Raw genomic sequence first — 19,241 nt, 5'->3', positions numbered from 1 at the left:
TTGGATGCAGCTGCTCGACCATGGAAACCCATTCCATGAAGCTCTCTGCGCACTGTTCTTGAGCTAATCTGAAGGCCACATGAAGTTTGGAGGTCTGTAGTGATTGACTCTGCAGAAAGTTGGCGACCTCTTCGCACTATGCGCGTCAGCATCCGCTGACCCCGCTCCGTCAGTTTACGTGGCCTACCACTTCGTGGCTGAGTTGCTGTCGTTCCCAAACACTTCCATTTTCTTATAATACAGCTGACAGTTGACTGTGGAATATTTAGGAGCGAGGAAATTTCACGACTGGATTTGTTGCACAGGTGGCATCCTATCACAGTTCCACGCTGGAATTCACTGAGCTCCTGAGAGCGACCCATTCTTTCACAAATGTTTGTAAAAACAGTCTGCATGCCTAGGTGCTTGAATTTATACACCTGTGGCCATGGAAGTGATTGGAACACCTGATTCCAATAATTTGGATGGGTGAGCAAATACTTTTGGCAATATAGTGTATTATCACATTAGTCAACACACCTTTGAGTATTTATACTATTTATCCTCAGAGTACATTTTTATCCCAGCCTTTCTATGCTGGGGTGGAGTGCAGACTGAATCCTCTTAACCAGGTAATCTGTGGATCCATCTGCTGTTACCGACACTCACCCCACATCCACTCTACACCAATATGTTACCTCTTCATTAGACTCTGTAACCCAGCACAAGAGAAGGTAAGAGTTATCCATTGGTTGAAATGATACATAAATCTGTTATTCCTGAAATAATAAACTGACCTGTTTTTCTGTCTCTCTTCCAGACCATGCTGCTGTCACCTCAGGCAGAGAGGAACTGGGAGGGTCTCTGTGAGGTGCTTGAAGATGTGTTGGAGGACCAGTCACACAAGCAATTGTTTGCCTTGGAGATTGGCTCCGGAACAGGACAACATGTCATTAGATTTGCACAGAAATTACCCTTTGTTACATGGCAGCCATCAGACATTAAAGAGGAGTGTCGTGACAGGTTTGTCAATCAAAATACATTTGCATTTTATTTAAATGTCTTTTAAAAAAGTGGACTGAAGGGATTTGTATTCATTTTCAGCATAAAGGCATATATAGCTGCTACCCATGTTAAAACTGTGCTGCAGCCCATCCTGCTGGATGCCAGCGAACCTTGGGACAAATGGACAGGTGTTTCTCCTAATTCCTGTGATGTTATTATTGCCATTAATCTCCTGCAGTACAGCTCCTTCAAAACAGCACAGGTAGGGATCTGAAAAACTAACTGAATATTTTAATCTCACTGGCTGGAGTTGCTCAGACTTTAACAACTAATGTCCATTTTGCTTCTTAAATTACCTCAAGGGTGTTTTCAGTGGAGCCGGGCAGATCCTTAAACCAAATGGCCTTTTCATAACATATGGGGTATGTAGCAAAAACAACTTGGCATGTTACACCCTTCATCACCAACATATATGTACATATAAAAATATATATATACTTAGAAAAGCAGGTTAAAGAATTAAAAAAAATCATTGAATAACTGCTCTAGATTTGCACAAGAGGATGACATTAAAGCTGTTAGTATCATTTAGTTAGATCAATTTTTTTCTTGTCATTATGTAATTTCTAATGTGATTTTTCACAAATATCAGCAACTTATAGCAGAAAGAGTATCTACCACTTTTTGGTTAAAAAATGTAATAAAAACAAAAACGCTACTGTAAATATAAAGACAGAATGGTGGCTCTTTAAAAGTGAAAACATATAATTATTATGTTGTCTTCTTTAGGAAACTCAATAATAAAATGCAGCACTAAAGGAGTTTTATTTATCTAGATGAGGGCAAGGATGACTCTTTCGATTGTAATGGTTAAGAGCTGTACTCTACGTGTGATGGATCTATCAACTACATACATGAATTTCAGTTTCAAAAATGTGTGGCAAATATTCAAAAAGTATAAATAGTTTTGTTCTGTTTGAGATGGAAACTGGCTTTGATCCAAGAGAAAAATGTGTTCTAGAGAAAATTGTGGGTATAAGGCCTACATATCAGGAAAGAAGACCTTCACTTTTATGCACATATGTATTGGTCTAACAGAACTAAAATTAAAGTTTTGACCAAAATGGATGGAACACTATGCAGAAATATTGAAGCAACATTTCAAGAAATCAGGTAAGTTAGAGCCTGCAGACAATTTCCTAATGAATGGGGACTCTAAACAATCCAACAAGTTACTGAACATTTGCAGGGGGAAACAAAAGTTAATGTTTAAGACTAGGCATCACAATGTTCTTAACTGAGACCCATAGAAAATATGTGTGATTAAGGTGAACTACGAGCAGACAGAGGTATGCCAGTTCTGTAAGGAGGGATGCCTCAAAACTCCAGCAAACTGGTGTGAATGATTGTGATACAATTCCCAGAATAATGGAACCATGACACATTTTTAAAAGGCAACTAGACTGTGAAAGAGTCATACACTGTATGATGATATAGGACAACTGTGCATATAATCAGACTATTGTTATATCACAAGTTTGTTCTTGGCTACAAAGGCATCTGGTCGATATGCAACTTGAACCAAATAATAACCTGAGTGTCTGTGTACATCTATGATATTATAAAATTAACGCAAAATACATCTAAACCTGCACACCCAATTTTAATTTTTTATATCATTAGAAGTTATAGTTTTATAACCCACAATGGAAAAAGAACAATTACAAACCTTAAATGCTCAAAATCAACATGACATTTATGATTGATTGCATGTAAACATCAGACTGACGGTGAATAAAACATAATCCCTAAATTTGCTTTAAACAGACAAATATTTTTCAGGTGTTTGCTGTTAATGGCATCATCACACCCAGCTGCAATGAAGTTCTGGATAAAGAACTAAGGAAACTGTGAGTAAAAAGCTTTTTATTTCTTACGTTTAGGGCAGCCGCTCAACAACTCAACATTAGAAGCATTCGGAAAGATTCTTAAGAATTTGTTAAAAAATGTGAGGGATTTAGTCAGGATTTGTCAGTCCAATTGAAGCAGGATTTATGAAAGAAGCCAAAGCTTAAAAATTATGTTCAGTTTAAAAATGATCGTTACAGAACCTTATATTTTGTTTCATTTAGACAGAAGGCTCAGTTAAGGTCTAGCACTTTACCTCTGGCTGTAGAATTGGGTCGATTTAAAGGCACACCTGATCATTCCCGTTTGTGTGAACTTTGTAATATCAAAAGAAGATGAATTTCCTTTTCTTTTTACTTTCATTTATATTGTAATTTATAAAACTCTCTTTTTGAACTAATTCCATTTAAAAATCCTGTTGTGTTTTTTTTTTTTTTTTTGGAAAGATGAAATATGGATTCTGTGCTGGCTGTTTGAAAAGTATAACTAAGACACCTTTAATTGTCATTTTCTATACAGAGTGTAAAAAAAGAAATTTGATTTTATTTATGTCATGACATTTATATTTCTTTAAATGCAGCAGTGATCAAATGTAAACAGTGTGGGAGAAAAACATGGTGCAAATAAATGCATTATGTTTCTGATCTGGCAAAATTTTGGAAAAGTCCTGGTATCTGCAGCAAAGTATTTTGTATCAATTATGAACTATTCTCTTTATATGGGCAAATTTACATGGACTTTTATCATGCCATGCTTTGCTCTTTTTATTGTCACATGGCTATTGTGTTGTCTATTATTTGATAGTGTCTAATAAGCCCATGAAAACTGGGCACCAGTTAAGCTTATTGACAATCAAGCAGCATCATGTTTGTATACAGAATACTTTTTCCACACTGTAAAGTGCAAAGCTTCCAACTGGAATACATTTTCGTTCTGCTGCATAGGAACCCAGAATGGGGTCTTCCAGACCTGGATGTGCTGAGACAGAAGGCCTATGGAAATGGGCTGCGTTTGGAGAGAATGGTGAGGAATAATGTGCCTTAAGACTCTCATTGTATTTACAATACAATAAATGTTTTTTTTTTTTCAAACATTTATAAAATTCTCATTTCAGATTGAAATGGAAGACTATTACAAATGCCTCATCTTTAGGAAGCTCTGAAGGTTATCCCTATAGTATAATCTACAGCAGATTTTACACAAACCAATCAAGAAGAACAAAAAAAGTATTTTTTAACAAACTTTAACAGACTGAAATGTTTTTTTTTTTTTTAAGAGTAGTTCTTAAAGTATTACTAACTAAAATTCCGTAAAAGTTTAAAAAACAATCCACTGGACTTGGAAACCAATTGTTTTTTTTAAACTTTTACGGAATGACTATGACCTGGATGACTGAGAATCTTTATCAGCATACTAACTAAAATGTTTGAACTATGGGTGCAATATATGGAAATGGTGTAGTTTGTTTGGATCCAGTCAACGTACCAGTACATGGTGCCGTGTTTCTTATTTCCTCTCCAAACAACTGCACGTCTTGCTGTTTTTGTTTTAGCTCTCCTTTATTCCAAAATATAACAGTAGATGTTTTTTGTATCATGTGTATTGTGTATTTGTGAATCATTAAATGCATTTGTCTGTTTATATCGGCCATCAGTGTCTTGCACAATTTTCATTTATGTCTCCAACAAATCACTGTAAATCAAAGGAATTTATGTGTTAATGGTGCAACCTTTTCAATCCGGGTAGAAAATAAAAATCTGAAACATTGAGACAGTAAGAATCTGATGTTTATTAAATATAATTTTAAAATTACTTTAAAGTCAGACAGATCAGTATGATGGAATTAAAGAAGTTCACACGTGGAAACTGAAGAGATACAGAAAGTGTGATACATACATGCAGCACGTTTCATTCTATAAGCATTTCCACATTTCTAAAAACAAAATAAGGAAAACAAGTACACTTGAGAAAGAGTGCCTACCTGAATTTTCTCTGCAGCTCAATTTACATGGGATTATTACACCAGAATGCTCATGCATTCACATCAATAATGTGAATACATGTCATGGTTAGGGTCCACAGGCTGATTTTAGTTTTTATTGGTAACCAATGGTAAAAAGCTGTTCTTTAATTATGTAACAACGGTTAGACAACACTTAGTATAGTTTATAATCCAATTACTGATTGTAGACACACTCCAAGCATCGCATAACAAATAAATCCTAAAATGTAAGGACCCAATTTTGACTAGATAAGATGGACAGCTTTCACCAACTCCTCCCTTTAGAGATCTACACCTTCTTAATCACTGTTTACAGACGTTTCCTCAATCAGTGACAAAATTGGCTGCAATACGTCACTTTCATTCCAGAACATAAAATCAGTTCAACATGCTAATGATTTCTTTTTAGAAAAATAGGGAGAAAAAAAGATGCTTGTGTCTTATTTTTGTCGTCCAAACAGGATCATATTGTCTTGATTACCAGAGACTATTTTTGCGCTTTAGTCGTTCATTTAATAAACAAACACTACATACATGTCAGCTGAAAGATGAAGGGTCTGGGTTATGGGGTTCTCTGTAGCACCTTTACCCCCCCTCTACTCTCTCACCTCATTGGGGGGGGAGAAGCAAAGAGACCAAAAGTTCTGCAACATCATCACAATATTTCACTTTGCCACAACATCACAGCAAGGTTGGAATTAAGTTTCTGTTTCCAAAAGGAATCCTCTGTGTCTAGGAGAGAGGTGTGAAAAGAAGAAAGAAGGTGTAGTGTGTGAAACATCGCAGCCTGGAAGTTTTCAGTCAAAGGAGATGAGCTCTGCTTCTGCACTGCCAGGGATTGCTTGAGGCACTTGCTGTTGTGCCTGGGGCTGCTGCTGCTGTGCCTGGGGCTGGCCACCAGGGGGAGCAACCTAACAGGATTGAAATGCAAAGGTTAAAAACAAACAAAACAAAAAAAAACTCTGAAAATAACAACATAGTTTAGGTTTAATCTCTTGAACCTCCTTAAGTTTAAACAATACAGTTACTTTGCATAAATAGTCCTTTAGCAACCTAAGTGTGAATATCCAGTGGCAGCATATCCCATTTTAACATAGGGCTTTGATAAACTGGTTTGGATAAGCAGGCAAACATCCAATCACAGCACTGATGCCTTGCAGAAAAATGCCTCCTATGAGTCTTAATTTGAAGAATAAGCATTTTTAACACTTACAGGTAAAACACCTGAAACAGCATCCAGCTCCTTTTGCTCTGATTCCGTTAAATAAAATCCAACAATGAGCTACAGGACTATGATCCAACAATCCAAAAGAATTGAGGTTTAAAAACAAAAAACATAAATCCAATCCGACTAATGTAAAAAAAGAGACAAACATGTTATAAGGTTCTACCTGTAAGATAACAAAACATGGCTACTTTTTCAAGGCTGTTTAAATGCATAGGTCCAAGTAATTTGTAAGCCATGAGGGTTGAATATGTAATAAACAAAATATCACTAGAGCAATAATAGCATTTAAAAAGGTGTTAGCCTTAATGAACTGACCTGCTGGTACATGGGCTGCTGTCCCTGCATGTAGGGCTGTGAGGGAGGCATGTTGGGGTCCTGTCCTGGCAACGCCGAGATCATGTTCTGCATGTTGTATGGTTGGTAACTCATGTAAGCCATCCCATTGGTGGGGGCTGCTTGCGACATGGGGGGTATACTTTGGGCTTGGGAGACCACATTCTGCACACAACATGCAATGGTTATTCATTTAAAACGACCAGCTTTGTTTTTAAATGAGCAGACGTTCAGTCGGGGGGACAATCACACCTGGTAGGCCTGAGTGGGTGTGGGCTGATAGTTGGAGTACGGTGGGCTGGTTGTGGGTGGGGCCTGGCCAGGAGGAGGCTGCCCATTGGTGCCTGCAGCCTGATACATGTAAGCATTTACCATACTGGGGTCTGGAGAAAAAAAAACAAAAACAGGTAACATTAGCAAAAGTTATTTAGTGCTGAACTTAAACATTTCTATTTAGCTTATATTAGCAATGAAAAGTATAATGTAGAAAAAGCAGAATTAAAAGGAATTGTTATCATTCAAGTAGGGTTGTCAAAAGTATCAAAACTCAAAAAAGTATCGATACTGAAATGTTGTATCCGGATACAATACTCGTTTTTAAAAGTATCGATACAGTGCCGTCACCAGTGGCACCTAAGCAGTCATTCATCTAAAGTGCAGAATAGAGGAAAATGCACTTTCAGAACACTGTGTGATTGAATAATTCTGTGCTCTTTTCAGTTTCAGACTTTTTTTTTTTAAGAGGTGCAGCTGCTGAGAATTATTTTTGTTTCTTAACTGGTTTGGCTAGTGTCACTGTTATGTGTGCAAAGCATAGCCAAGGAAGGAACACTTAATTTGAATTTTATAAGTTTTTTATCAAGCTTGCTTAATATTGTGCACAGCATACAACCTTTATTGTGTTTATTTATTGTATTTTATTTATTAATGAAAATATTTCTGTTGAATTTTGGAGTCTTTGTTTTTATCCTTGTGGTATTGAAAATGGTATTGAGTATCGAATATTTTCCTTAGTATCGGTATCGAGTTGAAAAGTTTAGTATCGTGACAACCCTACATTCAAGGTATTCAAAATATACAAGTTACTATGGACTTAAAAAGCTCTTTAAAATAAAATCCACACATTTAATCGCTAATATTGTGGTAAAAAAGGTTTTAATGCACAAATAAAACAGTGGTACAAACATCATCCTAATCTTGCCTGAGTTTTTCTAAGTCAGTTAGAAACTCATTTGATTTGATTATAGATGTGCCTTTAACTGTTGAATTTAAACTGTTAAGTGAGGTATTATTAGTTTAAGGTTGCGGTCCAACTGTTTTATTTGCTTTACTGCCTGCTTTTATCAAGTTTTTATCTTTATTTGCTTTTATTCTGCTTTTATTTTTCTTCTATTTCATTTTTTAGTTAATCTTGGATTGCATTGGCATCAGTGAGTCGACGCAAACAACTGGTTTTCCTTAGATAGAAAACTTTGAATCAATTTGACTGTATGATCTGGTGAACTGTAAAGTGCCTTGAGATGACATGTTGTAAATTGGCACTGTACAAATAAACTGAATTGAATCTAAAGCATTTTATTTTGTCATTTTACTGAGTTGTGTTATGAACTTGCTTTGTCAAGTTGAACAAACCCACCACATAATCCATTTCCTAATGAATCTCCCTCACCTGTGGCAGGCGGAGGCATAGCCTGGTACTGTCCTGGTACAGGTGCGTTCTGCCCAGGCTGACTCATATACATGTTGTGCATAGGTGAGCCCTCCACAGAACCAGCAGGGCTGAAAGTGCCAGGGTAGCTTGGTGGACCACCAGGCTGGTATACATGCCCTCCAGCTACATTAGGAGGCAAAGACTGCATCTGGACAACAATGTCAAAGGTCAATTCATATATGTTTTTGTATTTTTTTACAAGGTAGATTTCCATTTCAAGAGAAGTCCCATTTCAGTGGGTGATGAGTACCTGGGCGTAGGGCAGAGGGAAAGCAGGCATCTGAGCTCTCATTTGGATTGTGTGTTTTTGTTGCTCCAAACGCATCTGCCTCTCCTTCTCCTGCTCCTGGAGGCGCTGAATGGCCAGCTGTCTCTGCATCTCCAGGTACTCCTAAAAAAAATAAAAATATGTTAGACTGGTAAATACAATGAAAATCTTCACTTAATGAAAAAAAAGAAACATTACCTGCTTTTTCTGCCTCATGATCTCCAACTTCTGTGCAAGTTGGATCTGTCTTTGTCTCTCGGCCTCCTCTGCAGCTCTGCGCAGCTTCTCTCTGTGTTCGTCACGAAGCGCGTTGAGGGCAGCCCGAGCGTCGCGCACCTGTGCCAACTTATCCTGCAGCCCCTCGTAGTACACTGTTAACATCCAGGACATCATAGCTGAAGGACTGGACATGACAAGACAGGAATTCATTAATGGAGAACAAACTCACATCTCTTTTCATCCAGCTGGTTTAGGATGTCCAGCAGCTGAGGATGCATGTTGTTGATGGACTGGAAGAGCGATAGCACAGCGCTGTCGTTGGTAATGCTGCGGCCACGCAAGTGGTTGCTCTTCATGCGGTTCAGGAAAGTAGTAACAGCGTTCTGCAGAGCCTTGAGAAACTGCTCGTGGTTCTCCTCAGATTCACCGTTCTGGTACGGCTGCTGAAGAGGGGGCCAAAGTAGAGACATGAACCAAGAGTTGATGTCTAAACAGATCGAGGTCAGCTGAGTTTGGAGTTTTTACCAACCTCCACTATGCTGACAGGCTGAACAGGAAGGTGACTTTCAACGGGCTGGCTGACTGGTGGAAGGGTCTCTGCCAGAGACACGGGGGCAGGGGCCGAGGGGGTGGGGCTCTTCCGAGCATCTTCCTGCTTCTTTTCCCAGTAGGTTCTATTCAGGTAGCGGGCCAACTGGAATTATCAGACATCAGCATGTAAAAATTAAATCCATTTCCTTAACACTTAAAGAATAAAATTCTAGTACAGACAAAGGGCCGAACGTACCTCAGGGTCCACCTCTTCAGCAGACGGGGCAGAGGAGTTCTAGAGGGTAAAAATGCAAATGAAAAAATTTACCAAAATAACTAGATCGTGTCTTACTATTATCAATAATTATTTCACAAAAGTAAAAAATATAAATGAAAGCAAAAAATGTAGCATTGTTTCAGAATTTTTGGCAAGGGCGCCATAATGCTGCAGTACTTTAAGCGGCGAGGTCAAGGGGTTGGTTCGATTTGTAGCTTCCCGTTGAATACTTTGGTAATACCAGTGATACCTCACAAGCATAACACACTTAAAAAATGTGGTTTGATGGAAGATGAAGCTGAAAGGACACTGGAGCATCTAAGTCCCATTGCTAATGCTTTTGAGGCCATTGGGCTTGTGACTCCAGCTGTAGTAAGGAGAGATGAGACCCTTGCAGAAAAATTATAAAACAAGTCTATGTTTTTTTCTTACCTGTAAATTTTTCCTCTTTGTAATATAATTATTGATAATATTTAACACACAATCTCATAAATTAAGTTAGTTTGGTTCATCGTTTCATGTCTAACTTAAGGGTGAGCCAGAAATACTAGGAATGAACGAAACAATCAACATTTATACTGCTCATTTTTTTAGCATATTTGTATATTTGTTAGATAAGTAAAACTAGGCCAATAAAAATTTCCATGCAGTGACTAATTTTATCAGGATGGGGAGGGGCTTGTTCATGTGACGGGGATTGGGACGCAGCATTTATTTACAGTTTTCATGGTATGCAAAGGATGGAAAATATATGATATCAATAAATATCACTCATATGCTATAGTGGGAATACTAAAATTGGATATTCATTTCATCTCCTGAAAATGCAGGAGGAGATCAATTAAAATTTTCCATGAACAAATATTTTATTTATCAAAGATTAGTTTTGTCTTACCACTGGTGAAGTGTAAAGGGTGCTGACTGGAGGTGCAGAGGAAGTCACTGGAGTAGGATCAGCCTTGGGATACATGGAGTATGAGTTTTTCTGTCTCTGCAAGTGACCGATTAGCTTCGAGTCAGTTTCTTCAACTGATAAACAAGCAGCCAGACATTAAGCCAAATAAATAACCCACCATGCGCTCTTTCTCTTCTGCTTCACTTTGGGAAAGAGCAATAGCCAGCTGCAACTCTTCCTCCTCCTGCAGGGCAGCCTCATCTCTCTTAGGGGGCATCTGGTCAAGAACAGAAGCCTTTAATAGTAAAATATACATAGCTAAGTTAATAAAACCTCTCCAAGCAAATCAGAACCTCACATTTGTAATGGTAACCCAGCAAAAGCGTATTCTTATCTGTTATATCATGCATTAAACCCCTAAACAACCAGAATACATTCCCTAATCTCAATGACATGTCTGCAGGGTCAATTAACTTTTAAATAGACACAGGGGTCCTTAGATATTTAAAGCACCAAGGAAACAGATCCCCATCTTCTTCGCTCTGCATAATGGAAACATGAATTTGCATTCTCATCTTACCAAGGAAATAGACAGTCCTTGGTTATTATTAAACTAACATATACTAATTAACTTACATTCATATATTCTTTCATAAATCATAAAATAAAATAAAAACTTGCTTTTAAAGCCCTTTCATACAACAAAATGTGAATACACACAAAAACAACAACAACAACAAAAAAAGACAGGTGTGTTCGATCCCCACTCCAGCACCTTAGCGTATCGGCCTGTAAAACTGCTGAAGTCCCCAGATGACACCACTGTACACATGCTAAAAGTAATAAAGTACCTGAGACTGTTGGGACAGTGGGCTGGTCAGGTACTCAGGAGGAAGCTCGGTTGCAGTTGAAGCGGGGGCTTTACCTTCAGCTTTCCTAAGTGGAGGAGAGAGGGAGGGGTGGCTGGTAAGGAAAGGGGATTTGGGAGGACAAACAACTTTGTAAATCGGAGAAGAGCATGCTGGTGAAAACACCAGGAACTCTCTAGACAAGTAAAAAGTTATTAACATTTCATTTAATAAGTAGCACAAAAAAATCATATATAGTATTACAGTTCAATTCTGACAATGCTGAGGCATCTGTGCTGCTCTTGAAACCACTACATCTTCAACAGTCATAGTGAGGTTGGAGCCGCTGACAGAGAGGGTACCAAATAAAAAAAATAAAAATGTTTTGCTTTATCAAAATAAAATCCTATATATTTTTGTTTTAACCAAAACAGACTTCTAAAGCAAAAGGTCAGAGGCATTATAATATGACAAAATATATAGCCGGTTACATACTTAGCTGGTTGTTTACTGCTCATATGGAAACACTGATATAATCATACCCTGAGGCTGAAAAGAAAATTTGCCTACGTTTTCATATCTTATTATAGAAATAAATGGGCTGTTTGTTGCTAAAAGAAAAAAAAAGAAAGAAATAGTGTTGATAAATGAGTCTAGTCAGTCCGAGGCCCATGTGCATCTTTCTACGTTTGCAACTTCTCTGCCAGACGCTGCACACTCAAACTTCAGATTATTTTTAAAGCAAATCTTGCACTTTTTTTTCCCCCAGAGGAACTTACTTGTTTAACAGCTCAAAGCAAGGCTCACACACACGCACTTCCTTCTCGATGCCAAACTTTGGAATGGTGGAGTACTTAGAAGAACACTTCCCACAGAAAATCTGCCCACAGGCTCGACAATGGTGCTGGAAAAACCAAGGCGCACAAAACCAGGTCAGTTCTCAGCTTCAAGCATTCAAACCACTTCAATGAAAGAAAGAAAAGCAGTATAACCTTTAAGTGTCCCAGTTAGGAGGAAAGCCAGCCTACCTTTCTGGTCATAACTCCGAATTGAACTCTGCACCTGTGGCACTCCTCAGCGTCAACCCAATCAGGGGCCTGCAGAAGGCAAATGCCATGTATTAGATAAGGTGAAACAAAAAACAGATGGACTTCAAAAAGGCGACTATCGAATTTTTTTATTTCCTTTTTTGTGTGGATCAGTATAATAATAAGAATTTTTATTTTAAAGATATCAATAAGATAACATTAAATTAACTAAGTCATGATAAAAGTCTCACTCTCTCTGCTGCAAACATGGCATCACTCTCCTTGAACTCAGGAAACGCATGACCTGTACAGAACAAAATGTTAATTCAACAATACAATATTTTTCAGTTCCACCTCAGGTTGGAAGTGCCCATAGCTTTACAGAAACATCCAGAACACTTACCTTCAACTTTAAGGATCTGATAGGTGTCCTGAACCACCTTGTATTTGGGTTCGTTGCGGAAGGCATGAGCCCAGGCTTGGATCAGGTAAAGAATCTTGTTCCTGACATTTGGTTCTGTCTGTTTCTGGTTGTAATGGAGTAAAACTCAGTCAACAAAAATATTTTACACATTTAAAAATATTTTTTTCTTTCTATAAAAAAAAAAATTTTGTTATGTAAGTACGGAAGAGGATTAGGGCAACTGGAAAAAAAAAAAGTTAACTGATTTTTAAATTTTATTTCAGTTTAACATGGGAAAAAAGTCAGAATTCTGAGATTAAAGTCAGAATTCTGACTTTAATCTCAGAATTCTGAGAAAAAAAGTCAGAATTCTGAGATTAAAGTCAGAATTCTGAGAAAAAAAGTCAGAATTCTGAGATTAAAGTCAGAATTCTGAGATTAAAGTCAGAGTTCTGAGATTAAAGTCAGAATTCTGAGAAAAAAGTCAGAATTCTGAGATTAAAGTCAGAATTCTGAGAAAAAAGTCAGAATTCTGACTTTCATCTCAGAATTCTGAGAAAAAAGTCAGAATTCTGAGATTAAAGTCAGAATTCTGAGAAAAAAGTCAGATTTCTGAGATTAAAGTCAGAATTCTGAGAAAAAAGTCAGAATTCTGACTTTTTTCCCATACTATACTGAAATAAAATAAAATAAAAATCAGTTAACTTTTTTTTTTTTCCAGTGGCCCTAATCCTCTTCCGTATGTAAGAGACAAAATGAATTCAATATAATTCAGTAAGATCATAAGAAGTGAAACAGAAATTCTCCTGCTGGTTTTGTGATGTGGAAACACTCGTGTCACAAGACAATTACCTCAGCAGGAAGTCTTAACAAAAACACACTGAATATCTAGAGTCACATGATGCAGTGAGAACCAATCAGATGTTGCTGGCTCAAACTGTAACAACTGGGAAGCAGTGAGCACTGATTGAGTCAGATTGGAGAACAGGTGGAGATTAGAGGTCTGAAATATTTTCTAATTTAAAATGTCAAATTACTTCGATATGAGGGTTATATGGGGATTAGAAATCAACCATACAGGTTTTCATAAGGCCAATGCCAATTATTTTGACATCAGGCTAACCAATCCCTGATATATTCTGATGATATTTTTGTGTCAATTCTTTCCAGCTGATATTGATTTTTTTCCTTGGTTCTCATGATGAAAATTTAACAATAACAAATGTTACACAAAGCTTAATTTAAACAAAACAAACATCTATGAAGAAAAAAATAATATTTATAGCCAATAGAGGGGAGTGGTATTGATCACTATGGCTGCTGAATGCCTTCATCAGCTGGCAAATACATGCACGTATCATCCGATACAGATACAAGAAAAACGGGCTAATATCAGTCGGCCGATTTATCGGTTATCTCTATCTGTGATATCCAGCTTGACTCTAAAAGTCAGGCAGGATATGCCACAGAAGTCTTGACTTTAAACAAAGCGATACAGCAGAATAAAAATAAAATAAAAATATAAAGTGAAACTGGACAGAAGAGATTTTAAAGGTTTTAAAATACAAAACAAGACCACCTTGAACAGATCCTTGAGTTCTTCCATAGTTTGTTTACTCGCAACCTCATCGTGCACCGTCTGCCCGCAGTTCTTCACCACCGACTCTAGAACCTGAACAGAGCCCCAATCGTAACAATTTAGTATAATGACATCCAAGAAGGAAAACTGTATCTATCTACTGGCATATTTATTAATTAACATCTCGTTGGGCTGCCTTTCCCTCCCCAATCCTCTATGATTTAAAATAGGTTAAGAATGGCAGCTAAACGTTACAGTTGCTAAATGGTACATAATTGTAGTAGAATTAAATTCATTTGAAAACCTCTGAAAAAAAAAGCTAACACCAACAAAGAAAATTCAAAACATGAAATAAGCACTTTCCATATCAAAATCAATAAAAGTTTCTAAACGTTTTCATTTCTAGTTCGATTTCAAGTTTCAAAATGTTCCCCTAAAACATCTTACCTCAAGCGCATAAAGAGTCACGTGGGGATTTTTGTCATTCAGTTTCTTCTTAATGGCTGCAATAGCATATTTAGCTCTTAAGGGGAAAAAACCAAAGTTTATGGTTTAGTGAAGAATATAGATATTAAATGCTGTAGATTTAAAATTACTTCTAAATAAATTCAAATCAACTGAAAATGTCAAAGTAGAAGAGACTGAATGACTTACTGTGTGTCTCCTTGCCGAATGAGGTCACAGATTTGAAGAATGGATTCCCAGTCAGTCTCCAGAAGCAGCTGACTGGTTGCTTTATCTGCAGGCAGAAAACACTATTATTAAATGCACAGAATGTTGTCAAAGTAATCATTAATCGTCAAATCTATAAAAACAGGATAATTTTAAAGAGGTGGGCATACCTAAATTTAACAATCTCTAATAAACCATGACTTTATAACAACTTGTTTGGCTTCAGTTGGTGACACAAAAAATATAACCGGTGGTCAGATTAGGTTAGAGAAGATTTTAGCTTGCTCTGTGCAAAACACCATCAAATCTACGATTATTGGATACTTCCTCCAATGGATTGATCACTTTCTTCTTTTTCAGTACATCACACAAGATTGGTTTAAGGCCAGCTTCCTCTATAAAAGCCATCATGTTTTGCATTAGTGCTTTTTTTTGGCTGATGACCAACATACATCAAATGGGTCTATTGATGGGACAGCTGTTTTTAACTTTTTATTAGAATCAAACTTCTCAATCTCATAAATTTTCTTACATCATATTCCCCCAGCGGAAGTTTGGCGTCTTTGAAAAAGTTCCAGCAGCAACATTTTTGGAATTCATTCGCTTTCTACCTGTAGTCTTATGACACATCCAGTAATTTTTTTCTTTTTAATCGAGGACTTGTTTCTCATACTGCTATATGAGAGAGGCCTGCATTTCACACTAGTAGTTAGTCTTGGTTTCTTTGTGCTCTCGCTCACCATTACAGATTTATTTCTTAGGTAGTTGGGGAGTGGCGGCCTAGTGGTTAGGACATAGAGCTTGGAATCCTGAGGTTTTGAGTTCGAAACCCACTGCCACTCTGAGAAAGATCCTCAACCCCCGATTGCTCCCTGGGTGCCCCACGATGGCAGTCCACTCCTCCCCAAGAGGATTGGTTAAATGCAGAGGTAAACTTCTCCAATGTGAGATCAGTAAAGTTCAATTATTATTAGGGTTACATTTGGTATGTTTCCCAAAACATAATGGGGGAAAGAAAACAAAACTGTAATTTCCCTCTGGGATTATTAAAGTATGTCTGATTCCGAGTCTGAAAACTCTGAGAATTTATTTTAATTAAGATCTGGTTAAATATTCTTCAAATTTTCACTTGGACTTATCCATTGTGATCATGGAGCCAACAATCTTAAGGGTTAACAACCAGGGGCGGAGCTAGATGGGGGGCCAGGGGTGGCCATAGCCACCCTTAGCCAATCATTGGCCACCCCTACCATTTTTTCCTCATCTACAGACGGTGGCAGCAGTAATACTCACAAGTGAAATATTCAAAACATTAAAATTTTTTGTGGTTAATTATGCACATCAGTATACTAATCCACTATATCTTTTATCTAGAAAGCACGGAAGTTTAAATATAAGAGTTTATTTGTTAGCGAAGGCTGTAGGAATGTAAAGTTTGTCTTTATTTAGAAAATTTGGATGTTTTGTTTGCTTGTTAATTTTCCTGGTAGAACAGTGTAGATAAACCCTGAGGTTCTAGCATCGATCCACTATCAGCCACCCCTCAGTGTACATTAGTTATTGTCTGGCCACCCTTATAAAATTGTATGGCTACGCCTCTGTTGTCAACTTCTAATTTGTTGTGTTTAATGTGGAGCTCGTGGGCCTGATAATGGTCATTCAAAATAAACATGTTATTTTTCTTATACGTTTTAATAAATAGATGTAAAGTATTCCTACTCTGGGATGTTACCTACAGCAGTCTAATGAAGTCAAAAGGGAGACCATAAATACTGTTTACACATTGGCACCTACCTCATCAACCTGTGCTAATCTCTAAACTAAAGACTGCAACTTTATTATATTCGTACTAATGTCATCGCTACAAGTTGCTCCTCGGATTTTTTCACATTTTGGACATGTCAGCATCTATACCGTAAGTGTCACTAAAGATGTAACTGAAACTTAATGAGAATATGTGTACGTTAAAGCAGACACGAACGCATAGTCGCATTTACTTAGACTATGGTTTTCGCAATTTGGACAGGCCGTTTTATAACATATGGAATAAAGAGTATTTGTAAAATTTTCTAGTCGTTTTGAAAAAATAAACCAGTCTGTCAGGGCCTCCGAACAATAGCAAGCTAAATAAGCTAGCTGGCCTAAGAGCCACAGCCCTGTCAAAACAATATGCTCGCAAAACATCGCACTTTTTCACTCAGGGTTGGATAAAAGCTCATAACTATTAACAGAATACATCATTAGCTTACCAAGAAGCCTCTCGAAAGTGCCTCCACCTTTACCCATGTTGAATTCCGATTCAAGGAATGTCCTACGAGGTGCTTATGCTGGTCAGCGGATCCTGATATTTTCACCGCTGATGTGAGCCTGTTAGCTTAGCCGAGGAGTACAGCTGTGTTTTAGTAATAACACTTCCTGCTTCGCACGCCGTCAGAAAAGTAGTGTGTCTCCCCCTAGCGATGAAACATTGAATTACAAGAGAAGAACTTGTGCATCTTATTGATTGTTGATAAATTATAAATAGTATAATCTAATCAATTAACAACTATGTACAATCTTAACCGTTTTTTTGTTTGTTTATGTCTGTAATGGATAGTGAGCTATTTTAAATAAATTGCCCAAATAATTTATTTTTCTAAACTATTTAAAGTAAGTTATTGAAAGTTAATTTTCTGAATTAAGAATGTTGCAGATTGTTTATGGATATTTGTCTGTTTTTATTAGCATTGTTTGTGGATTTATATTTTGTTTTATTCAATTGTATTTGCACTTGGTGATGTTTAATGAGTTCTTTGTATCTCACAGGCTGCCGTAGCTAATGAGGTTAGACCCTATGAAAGTTGATAGAATCATTGAACCAATGAATAACTTGAACTTTCAAGATGTTTGTCACCAAAAAATCAATACTTATTGTTCCCCAGTGAAAGCTGTGATTAGGATCTTCATAAAATCAAACACTAAATTCACCCCTTTAGACTGGCTGAGTAATTCAAGTGCTGGGGAGCTGCTACAATGTCTAATGCTTTTTCATTTTAATCAATGTATTAATTTGACTTTTATCTATCAATATTATTTATTTGTAATTTTTTTCCAATGACAAAATTCAGGCACACTGAATCTCGGCTGCTTAATCCAAACATTGGGTCAAAAGGCCTGTTTCTTATGTTAGAGAACAAATGTTAGGAAGCGTCATGAGTTTTCAAAGGATCCCATTTTGAAAAACCTGATCAGACCTCACTGCCCTGGCCCTCGTTCTTCCTTCCTCTCTTCTATTTTTAAAGCTTCTGGGTCCTGCACTAATGAGATTAATGAACAAGGGTTCCAAACTGGTCAGAGAATGGTTTTACCCCAATATAAACATTTAAAATTTCTTGTTTGTTTTTTTAAGTGAAAAAGGAAACTTATCACCATACAATAAATACTTAAACAAACCACAGAGCTATTGTTAATCTCCCATGTAACCATCCTTTTAAGTTGCTGCAGTTTTTGATTGCTCTTCTTTGCGCTTTTAATAAATTAGCATTAACACATATTTGTTAGAATAAAAAATATATACCTGTTAAGATTTTACCATATTGTTGATAACTGCAATTACAATAATGTTTGCTCTTACCTTTTAAACTAAAAGCCTGTTTGAGTTTTAAACTACATTCAGTAAAGGAGAGAACAAGAAACACTAACTGGTTTAAGTTGTCAACATTTTTTTCTTTATGAGTAATTTAAAACCCTAAGTAAGTGTAATTTCTCCAGACTTCCTGTAGGATAACATGTCTCTGTATAATAAGGGAGCAGTGGGAACCTGAAACACCATTGCTGGGTGTGGTTACAGGTATAACAACAACAAAAAAACTGTTCATTTATGTGTTTAGGCAGAGACACCAAAGTTAACCAAGTTCCTTTTTTCAATTAGAAACTATAATTCAACAGCTTCAATTTAGCAGAAAAAAGAATTAGGACATTCTTATTTAATATTATCTTAAAGGCAAATGTTTTCTTATGAGCAAAGTTGAAAACTGCATGAATTCTATATAGAAATCAAATTATTTCAGACCTAAGAAATGTAATTATTTCAGAAAAAAGTGTTTTTAATGTTAAAGCTGTAACTTGTTTAAGTAATTCCTGTTTTTACGCAGCTTTTTCCCTTGAAACTTACTTAAGCAAACCAAATACTATTGTACTACACATGTTATTGTAGTAATTTCTCAAAGTATTTATTTCCCTTTGAACAGTTTTCTTTTCCTTGTGTTGCAAATAAATAGTACAACATATTTATTTAGATTTTACATAAATGACCAACATTATATAGAGCACAGTTAGGAAATGACGGTTTTTAGGTAACTCTACCTTAACCCTAA

At 36.8% G+C, this 19,241-nt stretch overlaps 2 protein-coding genes across 11 annotated transcripts; one reads left to right on the top strand and one right to left on the bottom strand.

Moving 5' to 3' along the window:
- The first annotated feature begins 557 nt into the window (after window positions 1-557).
- zgc:103625 (methyltransferase-like 26 B) lies at window positions 558-4,165 on the top strand. The gene is made up of 7 exons (XM_038302609.1): window positions 558-713; window positions 800-1,002; window positions 1,084-1,246; window positions 1,347-1,406; window positions 2,827-2,894; window positions 3,837-3,915; window positions 4,007-4,165. The coding sequence occupies exons 2-7, from the start codon at window positions 803-805 to the stop codon at window positions 4,052-4,054; spliced, it is 618 nt and encodes a 205-aa protein (XP_038158537.1). The 5' UTR covers window positions 558-713; window positions 800-802; the 3' UTR covers window positions 4,055-4,165.
- Window positions 4,166-4,661: 496 nt separating this feature from the next.
- On the bottom strand, window positions 4,662-17,290 carry hgs (hepatocyte growth factor-regulated tyrosine kinase substrate). Of its 10 annotated transcripts, none has more exons than XM_038302576.1 (20): window positions 17,136-17,290; window positions 14,869-14,953; window positions 14,662-14,737; window positions 14,215-14,307; window positions 12,636-12,759; window positions 12,484-12,536; window positions 12,233-12,301; window positions 11,984-12,108; window positions 11,208-11,319; window positions 10,535-10,651; window positions 10,357-10,452; window positions 9,441-9,479; window positions 9,183-9,347; window positions 8,883-9,096; window positions 8,633-8,805; window positions 8,417-8,557; window positions 8,125-8,314; window positions 6,708-6,838; window positions 6,438-6,620; window positions 4,662-5,805 (listed from the first exon to the last, which is right to left on the bottom strand). In XM_038302576.1, the coding sequence occupies exons 1-20, from the start codon at window positions 17,170-17,172 to the stop codon at window positions 5,692-5,694; spliced, it is 2,337 nt and encodes a 778-aa protein (XP_038158504.1). In that variant the 5' UTR covers window positions 17,173-17,290; the 3' UTR covers window positions 4,662-5,691. The 10 variants fall into 10 exon arrangements, with proteins under 10 accessions (XP_038158504.1, XP_038158506.1, XP_038158511.1 ...); XM_038302578.1 differs by having other exon boundaries at window positions 5,666-5,805; window positions 8,883-9,093; XM_038302583.1 differs by having other exon boundaries at window positions 5,666-5,805; window positions 10,357-10,419.
- Between the last annotated feature and the right edge of the window lie 1,951 nt (window positions 17,291-19,241).

This window comes from Cyprinodon tularosa, unplaced genomic scaffold (genome assembly GCF_016077235.1).
Source record: "Cyprinodon tularosa strain WSP-4 unplaced genomic scaffold, ASM1607723v1 ctg495, whole genome shotgun sequence".
NCBI lineage: Eukaryota > Metazoa > Chordata > Actinopteri > Cyprinodontiformes > Cyprinodontidae > Cyprinodon > Cyprinodon tularosa.
Note: the sequence above shows the minus strand (reverse complement) of the source record. Positions and strands in the feature narration are given on the sequence as shown.

Bases quoted from the DNA above. Each gene is read 5' to 3' on its own strand.
- zgc:103625 (XM_038302609.1), top strand. From the start codon at position 803: ATGCTGCTGTCACCTCAGGCAGAGAGGAACTGGGAGGGTCTCTGTGAG. The intron at 1,407-2,826 runs GTATGTAGCAAA...AATATTTTTCAG, and splicing joins GCCTTTTCATAACATATGGG to GTGTTTGCTGTTAATGGCAT. The intron at 2,895-3,836 runs GTGAGTAAAAAG...TCTGCTGCATAG, and splicing joins GATAAAGAACTAAGGAAACT to GAACCCAGAATGGGGTCTTC.
- hgs (XM_038302576.1), bottom strand. From the start codon at position 17,172: ATGGGTAAAGGTGGAGGCACTTTCGAGAGGCTTCTTG. The intron at 12,537-12,635 runs GTAAGTGTTCTG...TGTTCTGTACAG, and splicing joins TCAGATCCTTAAAGTTGAAG to GTCATGCGTTTCCTGAGTTC. The intron at 8,558-8,632 runs GTAATGTTTCTT...TATTTTTTTTAG, and splicing joins TCATGAGGCAGAAAAAGCAG to GAGTACCTGGAGATGCAGAG.